The sequence below is a fragment of the Dromiciops gliroides genome, chromosome 3 (genome assembly GCF_019393635.1).
Source record: "Dromiciops gliroides isolate mDroGli1 chromosome 3, mDroGli1.pri, whole genome shotgun sequence".
NCBI classification, from domain to species: domain Eukaryota; kingdom Metazoa; phylum Chordata; class Mammalia; order Microbiotheria; family Microbiotheriidae; genus Dromiciops; species Dromiciops gliroides.
Genome location: NC_057863.1, coordinates 191,246,093 through 191,269,344, shown reverse-complemented (window position 1 = coordinate 191,269,344; position 23,252 = coordinate 191,246,093). Strand labels below are relative to the sequence as shown.

Genomic DNA, 23,252 nt, shown 5'->3' with positions numbered 1-23,252 from the left:
ATTTGGATTGGAAGTGTGAGCCTTATACCTGGATCAAAGCATTGAGAAACCCAACTCCTGATCTTTGCATTCCTGGAAGGGTGAAGATGAAATATATACTTATTTTTTCAACAGCAACAAAAAATTGATATTACAATTGTTTTTACATGTAATTGGGGAAACATAAAATTCTAAATAAATGGGGGAAAAAAGGGAAGGAAGGAAGGAAGGAAGGAAGGAAGGAAGGAAGGAAGGAAGGAAAGGGACAGACATATATATCTATGTATATGCATATGCATATGTATGTGTGTGTATGTGTAATTGTAGGTGTATGTTTATATATGTGTATATGTATATATGTGTGTACACATGCATATGTTTATATATGCATATGTATGTTTATGCATATCTACATGAATACATATCTACATAAGTACACACATGTAAATACATATATATTGTGAGTGAGATTTTCCCCATCCCTTATCTATGAGATTTAATATAGTTATAAGTGATTCAATTAAGATAATAATCAATACATTATCTAAAATTATGATTTATTATATTTATATATCTAATTTTTAAATTGTATTAATAGGTTAAGTCTCTCTTCTGACTAACTTTCCAATGTCTAGCATTAAGTAATATCAGAAGATACAGTATTTTAGAAACCATGGGTGTTATGTTTGACTCAAGGGGGTCATGCTGCTCACCAGTGGTATTCTTGACTCAATGGGGTCATGTAGCATAACTATGACCCTGTTGCCACAATAAGTTTGATAAGTGTATTGGAAAATGTTGACATTTGTCACATTAGCAGTTTCCCATATTTCCTAAGAATATGCTTTAATTTTATCAATTACTAATTAAGATTAATATTAACTTCTAGAAGGGTATATGAACCCATTGATTTTGTAACTCAAGGCCTTTCAGTTCCAACCAGCTTTATTGTGGGATTAAATCTCTCAATAGACCTATTGGCTTTATTGTGAGGCCTTCCCTCAATAAACCTTTTGCTTCAGCCTCGAGATTTTGTTGGTTTTGGTCCTCTGTTGGACTTAGAAATTTTCCCAACAATACAAATATACACACATATATACACATACACACATGTATATATTTATATACATACACATACATATATGCATATGTATGTATATATGTGTGTGTATATATACACACACACATATATATGTATGTATATATATATATATATATACACATGCATATAATATGCTTGGTATTTAACAGGCATTGTACCAAATATTGTCTACTGAGGGTGGCTAGGTGGTACAGTGGATAAAGCACTGGCTCTGGATTCAGGAGGACTTGAGTTCAAGTCTGGCCCCAGACACTTGACACTTATTAGCTGTGTAACCCTCATTGTCCCATAAAACAAAACAAAACAGAAAAACAAACAAAAAACCCAAGTTAAAAAAAATGTTATCTCTTTTCGTTCTTGCCACTCTTTGAGGTAGGTGCCATTATTATTCTCATTTTATAATCAGGAAAACTCAGGCATATAGAGTTTAAGTGATTTGCTTAGTCATTTGAAGTTAGATCTTTCTGACTTCAAGCCTAGTGTACTTTATCCACCTTGCTGCTTCTAAACTAATATCTTTTCCTAGAGGACTAGTAATAATTTTCTCAATATTTTAATGTTATTCTAATCAGAAATAATACATAATACTATTTATTGGTACAGACTTCAATTTTGTAATAATTTCCCTCTATAGTGGGCAGAGATAGCTCCTCCCAGTGTTGGTAATTGTGGTATACTACAATGCACTCTGAGTTTCCCAAATTTCAAGTCTTCTGACTTTCTGGAAGCTTCTTTCTGTTGGAGAAGACACTAAGATTATGGAAGAAGAAGTATGTTTGGGTCCATTTTTATGCTTCTCTTGCCAAACCTGTCAAGGAATTTGGGAATAGGAATGGGGCCCTCTTGTTTCCAAATGAAGATAATAGCAGAAACAATTGCATAAGAAGTAGAAACGATGTGTTGACCATATAACAGTAAGAGACAAGGGAGAAACAAATGAGCTAACTCAATGATAAGGAAAGGTAAGTGTAGAAATATGAAGAGACCATCACCGTGGACTAACAACAGAAATGAGAACAGGTCAAATCATCAGACAAAGTTGGGGAGACAAAGTCTAGACCATAACTCCTTTCTCTTGCCCTACCCTTCTCTCTCCTTCTCCCTCCGACCCTCTTTTTTCCTTGAAATAGGTTGAGGAAGGTGTTTTTAACTGCCCAACCATATAACTTCCAGTTACCCCTCCCACCAGTATGGAGGTATGGGTGATGAAGAGGAAAGGGAGGTAATTCAATTTCCATTGCAATTTATATTGCAACTTGTATCTTTGCTATTTCTGTTTTCTATGCTACTGCTAATAAATAGCCTTTAACAATTCTCTTCATCTAAGCTTGTGAGTTCCCTGGTTTAAGAATGAAAGAGTGAACCAATAAACTGATTAGACAATTTCCGCAATTTTGTCAATTACTTACATTATAGGACATACCCTGAATTCCCTTTGAATCAAGAAAAAGAATTAATAAGGAAATAAGTCAGTGAACAGTCTCTTCCTAGAGGGGAATTTGGGGATAGTTGCATCTGACTGTACCCTTTGAGGACTGCTATAGTCACTTGACTGGCATTAGATGATTCCCACACCCACACACTACTAGATCCTCTTCCTTACATTTCTCTGAAGACATATTTACTGAGCAAGGACAGATTCTCAGATTAATTAATTAATTAATTAATTAATTCTCCTATTAAAAGAAAAATAGACATATGAGTCTAACAGATATCTTGAAGGCTAGAAAGAAAAAAAAACATTCTCAACTATTCTTTGAATATTGAAAGCCTGGAAAAAATATTTTCTGTATAAAAAATTCAAAAAACTACTTGAATGTTTCATAAATGCCAACTTATAATGGAAAATCTTTCCTTTTATCCAAGGAAAAGAAGGAAATCCTATATTACTGACTTGATAATTTTCAATGAAGCAGTTCCCTCCAAAGCATTATTAGAATTTTGGTAAAAAGGGACTGCTATGCAAATCTTATTTAAATATCATTCAGTGATAAGTCAAAGAAATGTCAAAGTCTATACAACTTCCCATCACACAACAGCTTACATTATAACAACAGTCCTCTCTCCTTATTCTTAGAGTTAAATGATATAACAGAGTCCATGATGTTGATTCAGGCCATATTCATGTAAAAGACATTATTACCATTATTCTTCATTAAAGGCTCTATTGTCATCTCCCTGTGAATGAGCAACTTTTATGTTATTGTTTCCAAATAGAAAAGTAAAATCTTTAAAATATCATTAGAGGAGGGAAAATATTGTGGTAAAATTATACACTCCCTCATCCCCATCACAATTCTATGATTCAAGTGGTAGATTAATAGTAATTATAATAACATTTATAATCCATAAATTTTAATTCTGTGTTCAGGAAGTAGATTTATCTTTTAACCTCAAAATTTCAATATGATATAGTTGGATTTATTTGTATTAATTTAACCCATGAAGCACTTTTATTTTAGTGAAATAGAGCCTACCATTTTAGTCAAATGTGACATTGTGAATGAATGAATGGCTTCCTATTCATCTTTGATTGTCTGAGATGTCATATTCCACTTGATAATACTTTTTTTTTACCCACAGATTTTAATGGACTTTTTAAGGCTTATTAATATAGGGGCAGTTAGGTGGCACAGTGGATAAAGCACTGGCCCTGAAGTCAGGAGGACCTAAGTTCAAATCCAGCCTCAGACACTTAACACTTACTAGCTGTGTGACCTTGGGCAAGTCACTTAACCCCAATTGCCTCACCAAAAAAAAAAAAAAAGACTCATTAATACAAAACAAAAATGAGGATTCCTTATCTTATGGCCATTGTCTCTGAAACATACATTTTTAGAATTAATTTTTGCATGTTATAACTCTGATAAAAATCTATTTCTACTATTAATCTAATATTTAAGTATTCTATTAATTCAACAGTATTTATTATAAAGATGTTCAATGTACTTTGTTAACAATAAATGATGCACTTTCCTCTGTAAGATAACAATGCCACACTATTGAAATACAGAACCTCTCCTTTCATAGTTGGAGGAAAGTTAATATTCAGCAGTTCAATCCTGTGATCTCTCTTAGCCTACCAGTCTCTTCAAATATAATAGGTACAAATGAGCCAGTCAACAAACATTTACTTACAGACTACCACATGCCAAGGACTATGCTAAGTCTTGAAGATGAAAAGAAACTAAAAGACAATCTCTACTCCAAAGGAGCTTATGAAGTCTAATGGGGGAAACAACTATGTACAAAGATTTTATCTATATCTTCATATATGTATCTGCATATATATATATATGTGTGTGTATACATATATACATATATATAGTGATGTTTAAAATCTATATTGTGTGATCGGCTTAAGTTAGAAGCTTCAGCACCAGACTTCAGGGATTAAACTGTTATTAAAGCATACAGGTATTCACATGGAGTTCAGAAATTTAAGAAAAAGGCCTATCTAGCCTAGAGTTCCAACCTGGTCGGGTTCTTCCTCAAGTCCTCTACCACTAGCCTGCTTCAATTATGAACTCTCTAGCAAACTAATTGTGGAAGCTTTTTATAGGTCTGGAACAGAGGTGGTCCTTTCACACCGCTTCAAGCTCATTGGTTGGCATCCTCCAAATCCATTGGTTCACTGAACTTGAAGGTGTTCTCAAGTTAAGTTCAAAGTCTAGCTTCTGAGAACAATACCTTCTTAAGAGGGGCTAGCCAAGTGTTATTACAATATAGTTAACTTTGAAGTAGGCTAATCAGCAGTCAATCACTCTCACTTGATTCAATCAGTTTAGATTAATCTCCAGGTATGTCTTTGAGTATCTGCTAAATCCCATTATTTTATCACAATATCTATCTATCTATCTATCTATCTATCTATCTATCTATCTATCTATCTATCTATCTATCTATCTGATAAATCTTAAATTATCAGCATAGAGAAGGCAATGGAATTAAGAAACATCAGGAAAGGCTTCCTAGATAGGGTGGGATTTTAGTTGGAACTATGAAGAAAACCAAGGAAGTCAGGAGGTAGAAATGAGGAGAGATGTCAGTCCAGGGGACAGCCAATAAAAATTTTCAGGATTTGGATGGAATATGTTGTTTGAGGAAGAGCAATTATGGTAGTGTCACTGGATCACAGAGTATGCAAGAAGAAGTATTATTAATTATATAATTAAATAACTAAAACTAACTAAATAAAATTTAATGAAATATAATGAAATAAAGGTATAATAATACCAGAGGAGGGATCAGAAAGCAGTTTACAAAGGTCATTGAAAGCCAAACAGGGTTTTATATTTTACCCAAGAGGAAATAAAGCATCAATAGAGTTAATTGGGGGCTGGGTGGATGTGTGACATAATCAGATATGTTCGTTAGTATCACTTCAGTTGCAATTTATAAGTGAAAAAAAATTGAGTTCAGTTTTGGACGTGTTGAGTTTAGAGTACCTAGTGTGAGATTTCTGATAGGTAGTTGGAGCTGCAAGACTGGAAATCAGCAGAGATGTTTGGGTTGTATAAGTAGATTTGAAAATCATCAGCATAAAATTAACAATTGAATCCATGAAAATTAATGAGATCACCAAGTGAAATAGTATGTAGGGAGATGAGAAGAGGACCCAGGACACATAGCATTAGGAGACATGATTTGGATGAAGATCCAGCAAAGGAAATGGAAATGAGAGGTCATTTAGATAGGAGAAGAACAAGAAGAGTTTCACAAGAATCTAGAAAGAAAAACTATCTATCTATCTATCTATCTATCTATCTATCTATCTATCTATCTATCTATCTATCTATCTATATGTAAAGGAGAAGAGATTGATTAACTGTGTCAAAGGCTGCAGAGAATTCAAGAAAGATGAGAATTCACAAAAGGTCATTAGATTTGGCAATTAAGAGATTGCTATTAACTTTAGAGAGAGAAGTTTCAGTTGAGTATTTAGGTCAGAAGCCAAAATCAAAAAAAGTTAAAAAGAGAATGAAAGGAGAGGAAGTGGAATCATCCATTGTGGATGACCTTATTAAGGTGTTTAGCAAGGAAAGTTGGGACAGAGATGGGGTGACAATCAGTGAGGATGGATGAATCAAATCAGAAATTTTTTATGGATGAGGAAAGACAGGAATATTTATAGGCCTTATGGAATGAGCTACTAGATAGGGAAATATTGAAGATAAGTGAGAATGTGGGGATGAGCCAGGGGACCACTCTGCTGAACAAGTGGGTGAGACAAGGTCCTCATCTGAGAGGGTGAGGGTAAAGAGCAACTTTGAAGAGGGGTGAAAAGGTTTGGAAGAGCTTCTGTGGTGAATGGGATAGTTACTGCAAGCTTTTTATCAGATGTTTTTAAATTTCACAGAGTAATAAACCCATCTTTTTTTCTAGTCATGAATTCTCTGATGACTTTTTTTTAAATTGTAATTTCTCTTGCATAACCCCTTCTGCACTTCTCATTGCCAGCTTTAGCTTCAATTAGTATTCCATGTGTTGGAACCATATAACATTGCAGGAAAAATACGATTGGATTCACTGGGAAAAAAAGGGCTATTTCCTCTCTCCCTAGGCCCTCTTCACATTCCATTCAAATAAAACACCCAAAAGTCCATCTTTTAAATAATAATACATTTCATTTTATACTTCTTTATAAATTTTCAAAATATTTTTCACATATATTATTCCTTTTGAAACTCAAAATGCACCTAAACATGGCACCTATTGGGAATATGACAGCTCTCTGATATTTGACATCTGGAAGAAGAATGGACCCATGATGAGAAGCAATGGGGGAGGGGAGTTGCAAAGAAATACTTGAAGCAAGGGATATGTTCCTAGTGGAACAATCATCAAGCAGACTGTCTCAACAGGTAGCTCACACATTCTTACTGGAAGTCTTCAAGCAAAGCCTGAATTCAGGGTATATTTTAGATAGTCTTTTTCTGGTATAAATTCAACAAGATGATACCCCATCCATCTCTGTGGTTCTGTGATGTGATAGCTGTGTCAAGTGTTTGAAAGATTATCAGGAAGAATAATTACATCAATTTTTCTAGGCCTTAGAATTTGCAAATAGGAATAATGGGTCACCATTGCAATGATGTAGATTTCAGCTCAATAAAGTAAAACATTTATTATTAAAAAAAAAACATGGCACCTATTATAACATGCACTTTACAGATGAGAAAACTGAATCTCACAGGAATTGTGACTTTCCAAAGGTCACCAAGCTAGGAAAATAAAAACATATGTCCTTTTATTAAATTTTATATTTTTATTTTGCATTTAACAAATACTCAAAAAATCATTTCTAAATTGAAAATATAAGACAAAATAACCATATATACCTAATATACTTTGCTTTTTTTTTTGTTGTTTTTTTTTTTGTTGAGGCAATTGGGGTTAAGTGACTTGCCCAAGGTCACACAACTAGTTAAGTGTCTGAAGCCAGGTTTGAACTCAGGTCCTTCTGAATCCAGGGCCGGTGCTCTATCCACTGAGCCACCTAGCTGCCCCTTATACTTTGCTTTTGAAACAAAAGGTTCATAATAAATTCAACATGTTCCACTCAAAACTGTCCTACTCACGTGTGTTTCCTCATACTTTTTTAAAAGAAAAAAAACACATGAAAATTTTAACTTCTCACTGGTTTTCATGATAACTGAAATCAACAAAAGGAACTTACCAATTACAAATAATTTTATCCAAATGAATAAGAAATGTCTGAACTGAAATGCAATGATTTTAAATTATGAAATCAATTGTTTAAAATGAGAAACCTATATAGAGTAAGAAACTTACATAATAATTTTATGACATCAATACTTTCATGGAAATTAATCTTTGGACATAAATACAACAATGAGTTAAGTGTTCTACTCAGAAGACTTACAAAAGTTTATATAGCCGCCTTTAGTCTCTATCCTGTGATACCATCCCACATTTGACTATTGAACATGTCCAAGTGGATGTTTCCTATGCAATGAAAACTCAACACGTCCAAAACACAGTTCATTATTTTTTCTCACAGGCTTTCTCACCCTTCTCTAATTCCATATATCTATCAAAAGATCATTAGTAGTGTCAGAGTTAGTCTCAAAGCTGCAATTTCCCTCATATCCCATATATAGTGATAACTACAAATTTACTGAGAACTTACTGATCCCCACCCAGTCCCCCTACCCAAGCAAATGAATTTCCTGGGGCTAAACAATCTTCGTCAATTCCAAACTCTTGATCCACTTATGGACCTCCCCCCAAGCAAACTCTCCCTTCCCAATGATTCCCTAACTTACTCCCTGGACTTTATATTATTATGTAAAAGGTTCCACCTACATTAAGTAGTTTCTATATAGAGTTAAGTATCATCTCTACTTAACTCAGGAGCAGTCCTATAGTTCCTTTTGTTAAAGGTTCATTAAGTAGTTAAGTAGTTTCTATACATGATGCTGGAGCAGTTTTTAGTTCCCTTTTTCTATTACCCCATAAAAGCCTTGTCCTCTGTTCCCATCTTTGGGTATTCCTAACATCTTGTTTTGTGATACCACCAGCTATAGTTCCTCTGCCCTGATTAAAGACCTTATTTCTCCTATATTGATTGTTTCCTTAATTTCCAGGTTAACACCATTATGTTGCCAATTCTTGCCAGTTCTAACACCACATGTCACACTCTCCTTACATAGTCATTGCATCTTCTCTTATTTGGACTTTTTCAGTAGCCTCTAATTGGTCTCTCTAGTTCAGGTTTCTTCATCCTCCAATCCATCCTCCACACAGGTGCCAAACTGAAATTCTGGTCTGACCATGTCAATCCCTTGATTCATAAAGTTTTCAGGGGCTCTGTAGTGCTACTAGGGTATAATGGAAATTCTTTTGGCATTTAAAACTTTCCATCTGGTTCCAACCTAATGATATTTAAGTTTATTGTGCTTTGTTTCCCTGTATTACCTATGATATTCTATCTCCTATCTCCATGCCATTGCTCTTACTGTGTTCCATTCTTTGGACTGTATTTATTTCCTCTTCACCTCACATTCAATTTGGTATAATAATCTATCTTACTCTGCAGTAAAGTAGGAGTGGAAGGGAATATGGAGGGGGATGATAGAAGGGAAGACAGATTGGGGGAGGAGGCAGTCAGAAGCAAAACATTTTTGAGGAGGGATAGGGTGATAGAAGATAGAAAATATAGTAAATGGCATGGAGAAATAGGGTGGAGGGAAATACAGTTAGCCATAGTAAATGTGAAAAAAAAATTGAAACAAATCTGTCTGATACTCCTCATTTCTCAAAACATAGAGAACTGAGTAAAATTTGTTAAAATAAGCGCTATTCCTCAATTGATAGATGATAAAAATGAAAATTTGAAATTATTTCAAATGAAATAATCAAAGCTACTTATAGCTATATGCAAAAAAATAAACCAATGCTCTAACTCAATATTGCAGGTCAAAACAATTCTGGGGGTGGAGCCAAGATGGCAAAGAGAAGCCAGTGAGTTGCCTGAGCTCTCCTTCTGTTCCCTCAAAAAGAACATTAAATCAAGCCTCTAGACAGATTCTGAAACTACAGAACCTGCAAAGAGACAGAGAAATACTGTCTTCCAACCAGAGATAATTTAGAAGACTTCAGAAAAGGCTGGTCTCACTCAGGCAAAAGGGAGGTACAGCACAGCACAGAATGGAGGGGGTCAGGGCAAGTCAGCAGGAAGCTGTAGGCCACAGCCAAGCAAATGAGGCCCCTGGATCCTGGCTCAACAAGCTGGTGGCACAGCAGAACACTGGCGAAACCCACCTGCACCAGCTGAGATGGCTGGTTGCCAGCTAGAGGGCCACCCACAGGACAGACCCGACCAGGCCTAACCATCCCAGCTTGTGCTGGGAGCAAGCCCAGGGTGGTGAGAAATCAGTGTAGAAAGCCAGTGACACAGTCCCTATACCCCAGCACAAGAAGCCTGAAACAGGAACCTGGTGCCCCCAGAGCAGAAATCAACTTAAAAAAAAAATAAGCTGCAATGTGAGTGAGAAACGAAAAAGAGTTCTTACCATTGAGAGCTTCTGTGTCATCAGGGAAGAGGCAAACACAAACTTAGATGATGACAATACTCTCAAATCGCCTACACATTAGAGTTTTTTGTTCTTTAGCATCTGCTTGAGCTTCATTTAAAATTTCTTTACCTATAAATGGTGCAGGCTTTACATGAGAACAATGAATCCAAGATTCTTTTTCTCCAATTTTAATAGCAGTAGGAGTTGTCAATAATACCTGAACAGTTCTCTTCCAAGTGGGCTGGGTCCAACTGGATTGCTGAAAGGTCTTAATACATACATTGTCTCCAGGACTTAAATCATGCAAGGAAAAATCTAAAGGACCAGCTTGTACAGCAACTCCTGCCTCATGGAGTTCACTAAGCCTAGTTTGTAATTCCTGTATATAGGAGGCAACAGAAGTATCACCTCCCACCAGTGATGTATAAACTGGGGAAAAAGTTTTAGCTTGGATAGGAGGGTGACCAAAAAGCATCTCATAAGGAGATATATGAAGTTCTCCTCTTGGACTACTGTGTAGATAGAATAATGCCAATGGTAGAACATTAGGCCATTTCAAATAGATTTCAGAACCTATTTTACCAATCATGCTCTTAAGCTCTTTATTCATATGTTTAACCTGACCTGAACTTTGTGGGTGCCAGGGTGTATGAAATTTTGGACTTACTCCCAAGAAAGAGTAGATCTGGGATAAAACTCAATCAGTAAAATGTATGCCTTTGTCAGAATCAATGGGGACTGGTGGGCCAAAGCGAGGAACTATCTCTTTAAGGAGAGTCTTGGCAACAAAGGCAGCTATGGCTTGGGGACTGGGAAATGCATCCACCCACTGAGTGAGTTGATCAATTATAACAAGGCAAAATTTATAATGTCCTGTCTGGAGAGAATATATGTACAAGAGGAGGAGAGACGGGTACATGTAACCCCATAGTTTGCTTATGATGGTGACTATGTAGACCAAAATTGCTGGACATGGTCCAGTTTCTTCCTCTCTCCCTCCTAAAATAGCCTTGTGTCATGGAAGCTCCAACACATGCACCTAGTTTAACCGAACTTGTTTCCTTTTTCTTTCACTCAGTCTGATGGCATGGTCAAAATCCATCCACCTGTCACAATTGCTGGACGTCTTGGAACCATGAGATGCGGTATGGTAACTCTTCCATAACATTTTCAGGTGTCATGGACACATTATTATATTTGGCCTTGATCCAGACACATGGTGGTAAGAAGTGTTATAGATTGCATAACTGCCTCAATTCTGTATTATATAAAGGAGCAGTTCAGCAGCTAAAGAAGTGGGTCAAGAGACAACCAGAGTCCAGACCAGAGTCAAGTTTTCCCATCTCACCACTACAAGAAGACAAGATCTCAAAGACTTTGAATGAACAGTTTCATTTTCTTGTTTTTCTTTTTGTATTCTGTTATTATATACACCTATTGGATCTCTAAATTTAGTGGGCATTTCAGGAAAAGCCCAATCCATTGCAAAATTAACCCCTTGCATGGTGAATCTGGGTCCATTAACACTAGAACATTCATTCCTACTTATACCTGACTCTCCTGCAAACCTATTAGGCCATGACCTTCTTTGTAATTGGTGTCAAGAACAAAAAGCCTTCTTGGAGGAGCTCAAATAGGATTTTTTTTTTGCAGGGCAATGAGGGTTAAGTGACTTGCCCAGGGTCACACAGCTAGTTAAGTGTCAAGTGTCTGAGGCTGGACTTGAACTCAGGTCCTCCTGAATCCAAGGCCAGTGCTCCATCCACTGCACCACCTAGCTGCCCCCTCAAATAGGATTTTAAAAAACAATTGAGAGAGGTAGAAGAAAAAATGGGGAGAGAAATGAAAGCAACACAAGAAAATTATGAAAAAAGTATCAGCAGCTTGGGAAAGGAAGCACAAATTTGACTGAAGAAAACAATTCCTTAAAAAATTCATTTGGCCAAATGGGGAAAAAAAAGGTGCGTTATCTCAATGAAGAAAACAATGCCTTAAAAATTAAAATTGGACAGTTGGAAGATAATGACTTGATGAGATACCAGGAATCAGTCAAATGTGAAAATACCTCATTGGAAAAACAACTGAACTGGAAAATAGATGCAGGAGAGACAATTTGAAAATCATTGGACTGCCTGAAAGCCATGATCAGAAAAAGAATCTAGACATCATATTCCAGGAAATTATTAAGGAGAACTGCCCTGTTATTATAGAATCAGAGGATGAAATCATCACTGAAAGAATCCACCAATCACCTCCTGAAAGAGTCCCCAAAAGGAAAACTCCAAGGAATATTGTAGCCAAATTCCAGAATTATCAGGTGAAGGAGAAAATACTGCAAGCAGCCAGAAAGAAGCAATTTAAATATCATGGAGCCACAGTCAGGATTGCTTGGACCTGGCAGCTTTAACGTTAAAGGATCACAAGGCTTGGAATATGATATTCCAGAAGGCAAATGAGCTTGGATTGCAGCCAATAATCTATTATCCAGAAAAACTGTGTATTCTCTTTCAGGGGAAAAGATGGACATTCAATGAAATTGGGGACTTTCAAGGTTTCCTGATGAAAAGACCAGAACTGAATAGAAAATTCAATCTTAACATACAAGACTCAAGAAAAGTTTAAAAAGGTAAAGAAGGGGAAAAATGGATACTCAATAAGGTTAAACTATTTACATCCCTACATGGGAAAATAATAATTATAACTCTTGAGAACTCTACACATATTTGGGCAGATAGAAGGATTATACACAGAGAGTAGGAATATAAATTTTCTTTAATGTTATGATATAAAGAAAATTAACGGGTGAAAAAGGGAGTTTATGGGGAGAAGAGGAAAGGGGAGGTGGAATGGGGTTAAATATATCATATGAAGATGTGCAAAAATCCTATTACAATAGAGGGAAAAAGGGAGGGGTAAAAATTGTTTCAACCTTACTCTCACTAGTATTGGTTATTGATGGACTTGTTTATTGAGAATGACCTGGTTATTCTCATTTGGTTCATCTATTCTTTTTTTTTTTTAATTTTTTTGGGGTGGGGCTATGAGGGTCAAGTGACTTGCCCAGGGTCACACAGCTAGTGTCAAGTGCCTGAGGCTGGATTTGAACTCATGTCCTTCTGAATCCAGGGCCTGTGCTTTATCCACTCTGCCACCTAGCTTCCCCCTATTATTCTTAGTGACCTAATATTCTGGGATTCTATCATTATATAATCATAGACACACAGCCAAATCAGTTTTCAGTTTGGAGATCACTTACCTTCCTCTTGGTAAGTCTGTTTCATCCTTCTTCCATCTTACAGTTGGTTGAGGATCTCCCTGGACCTGACATCGAAATTCAACAGCTTCTTCTTCCAGTATCACTTGGTTAATTGGCCGTCTGAGGAAAGTGGGTCGCTCTTGGGGGGTGGGAAAAAAGGTTTTAAAGTGAATTCTTGTGAATATCTTGTGTAAACAGTTTATTATACTTTCCCTGTCCTAAGTGTGGGCATCCATGTATAAGTTTTTCTAGACCCTTTTCACATCTCATATATTTCGCCTTGATAATGTCATTTACATGCATCATTCAATAAGCATCCACAGGGAATTGATTTTTATAAATCCATATCAATGTCTCCAGGCTTTTCCCAGAAAACTAGGCCTGAATTTCTATATGCCTGCTATAGGTTTCCTTCTGAATGTCTGGAAGGTATCACTCTCCTTCCAATCACCAAGCTTTAAAATCTTAGTGTTATTTTTAATACTTTTTGCACCTTTTCCCTCAAATTGCAATCCAATCAGATGTAAAATATCATTGATTTTATATCTGTAATATTTCTTTTATCCTTCTCCTTTCTACTTAAACAAGACATTATAATCTCTTCACTGCACTATTTTCATGCTCTCTCTCTCTCTCTCTCTCTCTCTCTCTCTCTCTCTCTCTCTCTCTCTTTGTAGGGCAATGAGAGTTAAGTGACTTGCCCATGGTCACACAGCTAGTAAGTATCCAGTGTCTGAGGTTGGAATTAAACTCAGTTTCTCCTGAATCCAAGGCTGGTGCTTTATCCCCTGGGCCACCTAGATGCCCCTCCATAGTCTCTTAACTGATCTACTTGTTTTCTCTTTTTAGAGAGATGTAAAAATGCATTGGTCTCACAATTCTATTTCACCTAGAAAGGCTGCACAGTGTGCTATTCTTGCATTATGGAAGATGTGCTTTCAAAACTCATCTTCAGATACTTATTAGCTTTATGATAATGGGCAAGTCATTTTACCTCTCTGTGGCTCTGTTTTCTTGCCTGATAAAATAGGAATAATAATATAATAAAATCACAGAGTTTTTGTGAGAGTCAAACAAAATGACAAATATATGGAACTCAGTAAAACACAAAGAAATATATAAAAGAAAGCTATTGTTATGGTCCTCCTTTTTCAAATCAAAACATATTTAATTTCAGATTAGATGCCACCTCTTTCATGAATCCTTTCCTGATTTTCCTGCCTGATAGTGTTCTCTCCATCAACTATTTTCTTAGAGCACCTTTTGTAAGTCTTTTCTATAGTTCAACTACACTTTACATTATAGTATCTATAATGAGTTTATACATCCTTGGAAAACTGATCTGAATTATATGGAAGAAAGCTTTTTAATTCCTATCATGAAGACCTAATAGTATTATGGCTACAAAATACATAGATATGAGATATGAAATAGCAGTATTGCCTTTCCCTGATCCCCCAATTGACTATGGTGGCTCTGTAGCAGCACATAGTTTAAACTGCTTGGGCAGCAAAGAAAGGCAACACAAATAAATATCTACAGTTGTGTTTCAACAGAGTCTAATGTTGAAAAAATATGATTTGGCATGAACACAACACTCCTTATAACAATTTACATCAGATTGCCACTTTCCACATGATTGCTAGTTGCTTACTATGCTACATGTTTTCCAAGATTCTGCCTCTCACCCCCATCTCCAAACTGCTCAAAGTATTCCTTTTTTTAACTTAGTTTTTATTTTGCTTTATTTTCTTCCACTATTCTTTTCTATGGTTGTCTCTGAAAACCTACTGGATTTTTCCATGAACTTCATCTTTTCATACTTCTCTGCATTATTTATACATACAAAAATTGAGGCTTGTATTCTCCAAAATCCATGAATTCTTCCCTTGACTTAATAGTTTATTTTCTATGTCATCAACCTGATATTTTGAGTGTGAATTGTCACTAAAAGCTGCTTATTTTCATTTGTCTCCAAGTCACAGAGATATGGAGATGCCCAAGATCTCATATTGGAAGAGAAAAATAATACTTAGAAGAAAGAGGTGTCCTCAGTAACCTTCATAAGATCATAGTTTCGGGGCTGGAAAAAAGGAAAGGGCATTAGATGTCTTCCTGATTTGGAAGTCCAGTGCTATACTACTACACCATGCTGCCTCATCTTTGACTGTGCATCTCTTTTTATGAATATATTTAAACCTTTATACTTCATTTTCTCAGTTTCAACCATACATGCTATCATTTTCCCTAAGTTACTAGGATGTGAACACATTCATTCTGTTTTTGTTGTTGTTGTGGTGGTTGTTGTTGTTGTTGTTGTTTTCAGGATCTAAGAAAGCATCAGGAGTTAGTTAGTTAGAGTTAGTTCAACTCCATTTTAAGACTCTACAATTCTTTAAGGACTTTGGGTATTAACTATGAGTAATGCCCTGCATCTGATATCTTTACTTTTGCTTCTGAGTTTCTGAACATAGCTAGAATAACAAAAGTGAAATTATTCTATCCACTATAAATTTATGGTGCATAATCTCATTTGGACTCTCCTTACTTCCATTTATCACATCTTGGAAGTAGTTTTATTTACCTCTAATTGACTACTTATTTCAATACCCACAAAAGCCTATACTAAGCCTTTTAATCTGTTCTCAAGTCTCTAATGTCACTTCATTTCTTCTATACACAATCATCACTTGACCATGATCCTACACCCATAATACATCATACATATACACAAAAGACAGACTATTAACTTAATTTATTGAAAAGATTGAGGCCAGTTGATAGGAGATCGATCCTTCTGGCCCCTTCTTAATACCCTTCAAACCTTCCCCAGAAGAAAAGTTATTCCTATTCCTTACTAACAATTGCCCTACATTCTTAATTCCATTCATTCTCCCCTCTTGCAGAACTTTGTTCATATATGTATCTTGTTTATTTCATGTATCTCCAATTTCTCTTTTTCTTTACTAGTATATTCCTATCAACTTACAAATATGCTTACATCTACATATTTGTTAAAGTAGCTTTACCCAATCCATTCTATTTAATCCTGCTATGATCCTAAATCACATTCTTCCACCAAATTTCTTTTAAAAATAGTCTACAATTGATGCCTACCAATTAGAAATGTTTGATATGAAATATGCTTAATTTCTTGTAATTTGGCTTTTATCATTCACTCTACCCAAACAGCTCAATCAAAGGTTAGCAATGATCAAGAGCTAAATTCAGTGGTCTGGTATTTTTTCATTGCTTGAAAATTAAGGCAACTGCTACTCCATAGTGAATACTCAACTTCGTCTTCTACATACTTTCTCCTACTTTGGTTTCAAAAACATCACATTTTCTTGGTTCTCTAATCTTTATAATTCATCCTTCTCTGTCTCCTTCCCTTTTTACCCTCTTCTCAACCCTTTGTATAAGGTGTTGCCAAAGGTTCTGTTGTCAACCCTCTTTTCTTTTCATTCGGCACCATCCTTTGAAAGTTTCATTCATTTCCATAGTTCAAACTATAACTGGGCTAAACATAACTCCTAAAGGTAAATCTCCCATTTTTGACCTCTTTTCTGTATTCCCTTCTCATCTATCACATCATACTTAACCTATATATGTGTGTGTGTGTATATATATATATATACACACAATGCATATACATAAATATTACATTACATATATACATACATGATTAATGTGAATATTTTTGTTACAGTTATCACACCCCCCCCGCCCTAATTGTATGGGGGAAGAGACATAGAAGACAGAGAAAATAGATTTTTGTTAAATAACTTTACAAAAATAAATAAATTCAACTTTTACCATGACTTTCCTATATTTTTGGATTCCCTCTTTCTTTCAGATGAAAAATAATCTATTATGTCTATATAGTTACACAACTCTGTATCTTCTTTATCTAATATATCCCTTGCAATTGGCTGCTCTTTTCTACATGCCCCAATCCTAGTATAGGTCCTTATAATTGTCCCTTGCACTATTTTTCATTTCTTCAAAGGTAAATTTTCTTTTACTGATCTTTTAATTAATATTATCTATCTATCATCTATCTATCTATCTATCTTTTTCTGTTGGTTCATCTTAGTTTAAACTTATTTTCCTATATTTCCTGAATTATTAATATTCTTCATTTCTTACTACACAATTATATTTGTATTGATGTTTTTTGTTGTTGTTTTGGTATTCCTTAATCAAAAGACTCCTTATTTTATTTCCAGCTCCATAAAGAATGCTATTATAAATATTTGACCTTTGTGAAATTGATGGATTATAGAATATGGACAGTTTAATCACTTTTCTTTATTCCAGAATTGTTGCCTCACTTTATAGCTTAGTCAACAGTGTATTTCTTTCTCATAGTTCATATACAATTACTGGTCGCATTTTTGGTCAGCTTTGTCAATTTGCATAATATAAGCAAAGACTCGGATTTACTAACTTGCATTTACCTTCCAATTAATGATTTAAAATATTTTAATATTTTAATTTATAGTTTGAATTTCTTTTTTGGAAACTTGTTCATTTCATTTGTCCACCTATTAACTGTGGAATGATTCTCAGTATAATAGATAAGTCAATTTCATGTATAGTTTAAATAAGATACACTTTTCAGTGATAAAAATACAAATATCTTTCTCTTATAATTTCTCTTCTATACTTATTGATTTTATTTATGTATAAAGCTTTTTAGTTTTTTACAGTCAATATTGTATGTTTTGTATATTTCATTTTATATGAACTATTCTATTCTATAGTTAAGCATTCTCATTCTAATTTTCATTGTGAAAAGTTCTTGATTTAATTTTTATTGTTCAACTTTTTAAAAAAACCATGTATGAATTTTATATTTATTATAGTGTGTCATACGTAACCATCAACCTAAACTAAATTTCTGAAAATTTGCATCATATATTTTTTCCAATCATTATTATCAAAAAGGGAACATCTGATCTAATAATTTATGTTACTGGGTTGATTTAACATTTGGTAACTGTTTCATTTATTTTTATTTCTTGCTAATCTGGTCTATTCCACTAAGATACTTTTCTATTGCTTATTAGTACCAAATGATACTGCTTTATAATATAGTTTGACACCTTGCAATGGTATGCTTCCTTCATTTATACTTCATTTCTCTTTATATACTACAAGCTTCATTATTATTTTGTTGAATTATATAATGTATCTAACAAATAATTTGACATCACACAAAATCTATAAATTAAAAACACTATTTTATGATATTTGTACAGCACAAACATAAGCAGTAAATAACTTCAATTATTTAAATCTATGATTTCCCAGGACTTCTAGTTAAAATGGCAATATGAAAGCTGAGAGAGGATCCTAGCTCTCCCTAAACCCCACCAAACATGTGAAAGGGACCCATAAAAACAAATGATAAAAATAACAAAAGAATGAGAATTAATTTTCTCCATCAAGTCTAAAACTGCACAAAGAACCTGACAGACTCTCACTAGTGAAGGCAGCAGAAATAGAGATGTAGATTGGGGTAAAGGCCTACAACAAGGAATCCTAATCAATTTCTGGCAAATGGACCTTAAGTTAGATAGAATTCTTAACAGAGGAGTCACAAGCCAGATTGAGTTCCAGTAATGAAGAACCTGAAGCCAAATTGTAGTATGGCCTGTCAAGATACTGTAACCCCAGTCACAAAGTCCGTTGGTATGGGACTCTTTCCAAATTGTTTGAGATCAATGTCCCACTCATGCATTGGTGGTAGGGCAGGGTTAGCAAAAGTGAGAGGAGAGCTCTTCAGTCTCTTCAGTTTTCTTCAAGTTCTCTTCTGGCTTCAGGCAATTCCAACTTGAAGAGGAAAGATGGATGAGGCCAATACTATAGTTTGCTCTAAGGAAAAGGGCCCAAGAAGACATGAGAAAAGATTTCCCTATCTCCAGCTTGCTATGGTACAGACTCCGAGGAAATATCCCTTGGATAAAATCTAGGTCTCTTTCTCTTTCTCTCTCTGTGTCTCTCTTTTTCTCTGTCTCTCTGTCTCTGCCTCTATCTCTCTGTCTTTGTCTCTGTTTTTCTCTTGATTTGGCTGTTACCTTACTTCAAGTGAGAACTCCTTCATTCTGTGTGGTGTTTTGTATACTTCCTCTGATTTCTTACTACCAATTTGGATAAGTGAGCTTGTTTGATAAGTGCTGTGTGTGTTCAGTAGAAGGAAAACCTTGGGGTCCTCCCTTCTTCCCAGTTGAAATAACAATCAGAAGTCAGTTTGAAACTGAAACTCAAATCCCTCAGATTGATAATATTAAGGAAAAAGTTAGGAATTAATTCTAGCCAGGTATGTCTTTTCTCTGAGAGTAGAATGACAAAACTTCTGTTGGCTCTTAACTACTGCTTTCCTTCTTGTCAAGAATTAAAATCTTTTGGAAAAAAGGTGTGGGAAGAAAAGGCTGGAGGTGTCTAATTTTCCTCCCTTTGATCCACAAAACAACACCCTTTTGCTACATGTAGGGGACAGTTCCTTGCAATATGTGTGATCTCATCACAAGAATTAGGATTAGCCATTCATTCATTGATCAGAGATCAATTCAACGCCTGGGTACCTGTGCCATAGGGACTGCTTGGAGCTTTTAGACTAGCCTGATCTGTAATATAATTCTAGGACCTGTTAAATCCATGGCAGGGAAAGGACTAAATTCCCAGCTGAACAATAGGCCAAGAGAAGAATACAGAGACTAGCCGAGTGCAAAACCCATAGCATTTTATCATATGGTAAGTAAGAAGCTGATTAACAAGGAGGATGGGGATATAAGAAGCTGGAAGGAGAGAAACAAGAAACATGTTAGTTTGATACTATTGTGACTAAGGCCAAGAAATTAGTTATGGACTATTTCTATTCTCTTCTGCTCAAACGTAGATAAATGCTTAAATGAATTGAAAACAACTCCAGACAATTAGAGATATTAAAGGTTTGCTAGGTAGTTCCTGAATTTTCAGGGAAAAAATACACTTTGACAGAGACATAGATGTTAAAATAATGACCCAAATGAAAATCACTTGATATATTAAAATGAGATTTGAGAAACATGACTTCATTTAAAATTTTGTGTTTTATTGAAGGAAATAAGAAATTCCTATAGTAAAATGATATGCTAAAGTGTCTAAAGTTTATTTTAAAAATTATGATGAGGAAATGCCAACTTCTGGGGATAAATCATTCATATTTTCCTAAGTACAGCTATTTCTGGGATGATGTATCATATATATGAAGTACCTGAACTCTTTGTTCCAGATTAAAGAGGTTAAATATATGCAAATACATTTTTATTTAAAATGTTTTGCATATGCAAACGTATGAACAAATACAAAGTTAAGCAGAGTTAAGTGAAAAGAAAAAAAACACTGCATATGGGCTATTAAATAGGTTGACAGTAGCTGCCTATAGGTATAAACAAAGGGGTACTTAGAAAAGTTATTATTCCTTTCACTTGAATAAAATCTCACTGATAGCTTCCTAATAGTTATACAGGTTAATCTTCATGAAATGTTCTTTAAAAGTCAATATTATATTATCTAGTATCAAATTTTGCAAACTACTGGAAGCATAAGGGGAAAATAAATTGATAAAGTTCAGACATATTATCAGGCATGTGAAAATAATAACACTTTTTTTCCATATTGTCACTTTTTATGATGCATGCCTGACAATAAATTGAAAAGAAAGTTATCTCTTTTGTAGTTTTCTGCTTGTGTATCATTAAGAAAATATTCTGAATAACCCAATCTGTAATTATACAACTATGGAGTGATTAGAGAGCATGCCATCATCAATTCAAATTCCTTACCTGAGATTGACTGGATTTGAATTACCTGCATAACTTGTTCACGAGGTTAATAACTCTGGAGACAATAAAGTGCTGCAACAAGCAGCTCTCCAGCAGTAAATCTTTGCAGTTACAAATACAAACTTTTGAAAATACAACTTTATTTTTCGCTAAAATGTTCAAGTACCTAAGTATGGTAGCATAATAAAACATTTTAATTTTCTCAATAATATGTAAAAGGAATATATTTAAACTGACAAAGATTTCATAAATTCAAAATTTAGTCACCTATAACATTTCAAAGCTATTCAATTATATACATGTTACTGTGAAGTAATTTAAACAGTGACTAAACGTTTTGTTCAAGGGTTACAAAATTGGCAGTATCACATCAGCTATTTCCAAAAAACTTCAATAGTTCTTAATTTTTTTTGTTTGCCATTATAAAGTTTGCTGTTTCTTATAATGATTTGAATTTGTAGAAGGGTGTAATGCTCAGCAATAATGTGAAAAGACACTTGAAAAAACCAGAGCTAACTATTACAAATCAAAGACTTCTGTACTTTAGTTTGTCAAGCAGGTATTGTTATTCAAAGTAATAATTTCATCTGAGAAAACCAAGGTCTAGTCATGGTCTAGTCAAAAAACTTCTTTTCTTTTTTAATTAATTGTCCATGTACTATAGTCAATTATGGAGGCTATGATAGCTTTTAAATGTGAATTATTGACCCTTCTGCACCCCTCCAAAAAGATGAAATGATTGGATATTAACAGCATAAAAGTAAATTTTAATTAGCTTAAGATATCTCTGCGCTAAGAATTTTGTCCAATTGAGGTAAAATACTCTACATAATGAAGATAAAATTATATTTACATGTTTTTTTAACAGCTTCTCAATACTTATTTTATTAGATGCCTTTTGTTATTGTTAAAATAGTGGGCAACTTTGTGAGAACCAGGAGTCCCCGCATTTGAACTTTCTGAGGTTTTTAAGGTGGAATTGTCATCCTGGAAGTTGCTTCTTTATTAATGGACCACGTTTAAGTCATGCCAATCAATGGTCTTGAATGCTACCAGCCAATTAGCTTGGAGCTGTGTGGGGACTGCCCTTCTTCCAGCTTCACAGAGGGCTTCTGGTCAAAGGGAATGGGTCACTCTCTCTTTGGAAGTGTGAGATGCTAGGTGAAGGAGGTTTTTCTCTCTCTCTCCTGCATAGATATGAGCTAGGATTTTCTATTCTTTTAGAGACATGTGCTCTCTCTGTAGTAACTTCTAATATGCTTTAATAAAAACTTAAAGCCTACACTGTTGTTGAAGCTCCTAATTTATAAGTAATTCCTAGCAAGTTGCCCCCACACACACACACACACTGGGGGAGGGGGGCAAATAAGATGATTTAGTTCTACTCATCACAGTTTTAGAGACCCATGAAGTGGAGTGCTGAACCCCTCAATCTTCTGATCTTTAAGTTGGGTAAGAAATTCTCTCCTATGTACCTGTCCCTTTAAGTTTCAAAGTAGTGCTAAGTGTCTGCTTTTCTTTTCCCTTTAAATTTTCAATTTTTTTTAACTCCCTAAGTATCCCTTGTCTAACTTTAGCCTGGCTAATCAGACAAGTTGGGGAAAAGATCATGCAAACACTTGGTCAGTTTGAATTTAATGAATATTTTTTTTTGTTTGTTTTGTGATATGGAAAGTTTTGAAGGTCATAGAGAAGATTAGAAAGAGCACACCCAGTGATATTCCCCAGGATTCCCCATTAGGAAAATTACTCATGGATTGGGATGAGGGAAAACTTACAGTGAAATCAAACATGACAAGAGGAAAGTTTATCAAACTATGTTTTATGTAGCATAGCATATTAGAGGAAGAACAGCCTGAACATGGGTCATTTAATCTCCAAACATTGAGGCATTTGCAAAGAATCCTTTCCCATTGGCCACCTAAACATTGACTTTAGTGAAAAGTCTGGTTCAGAGCAAGCAGGGATTATGATACTGGGAATACAAAACAAGAAGGATCTAGGCCCTAGCTTGAATCTGAGCCTGTTTCTCAGGCTAGAAT

At 34.9% G+C, this 23,252-nt stretch overlaps 1 protein-coding gene across 1 annotated transcript in view; it reads right to left on the bottom strand.

Annotated features, from left to right (window-relative positions):
- The window catches only part of ROBO2 (roundabout guidance receptor 2), a 788,084-nt gene that overhangs the window by 209,268 nt on the left and 555,564 nt on the right, over positions 1-23,252 (bottom strand). The window contains 1 exon segment of the mRNA XM_043994477.1: positions 13,379-13,517. Within this exon segment, the coding sequence (XP_043850412.1) occupies positions 13,379-13,517 (139 nt within the window).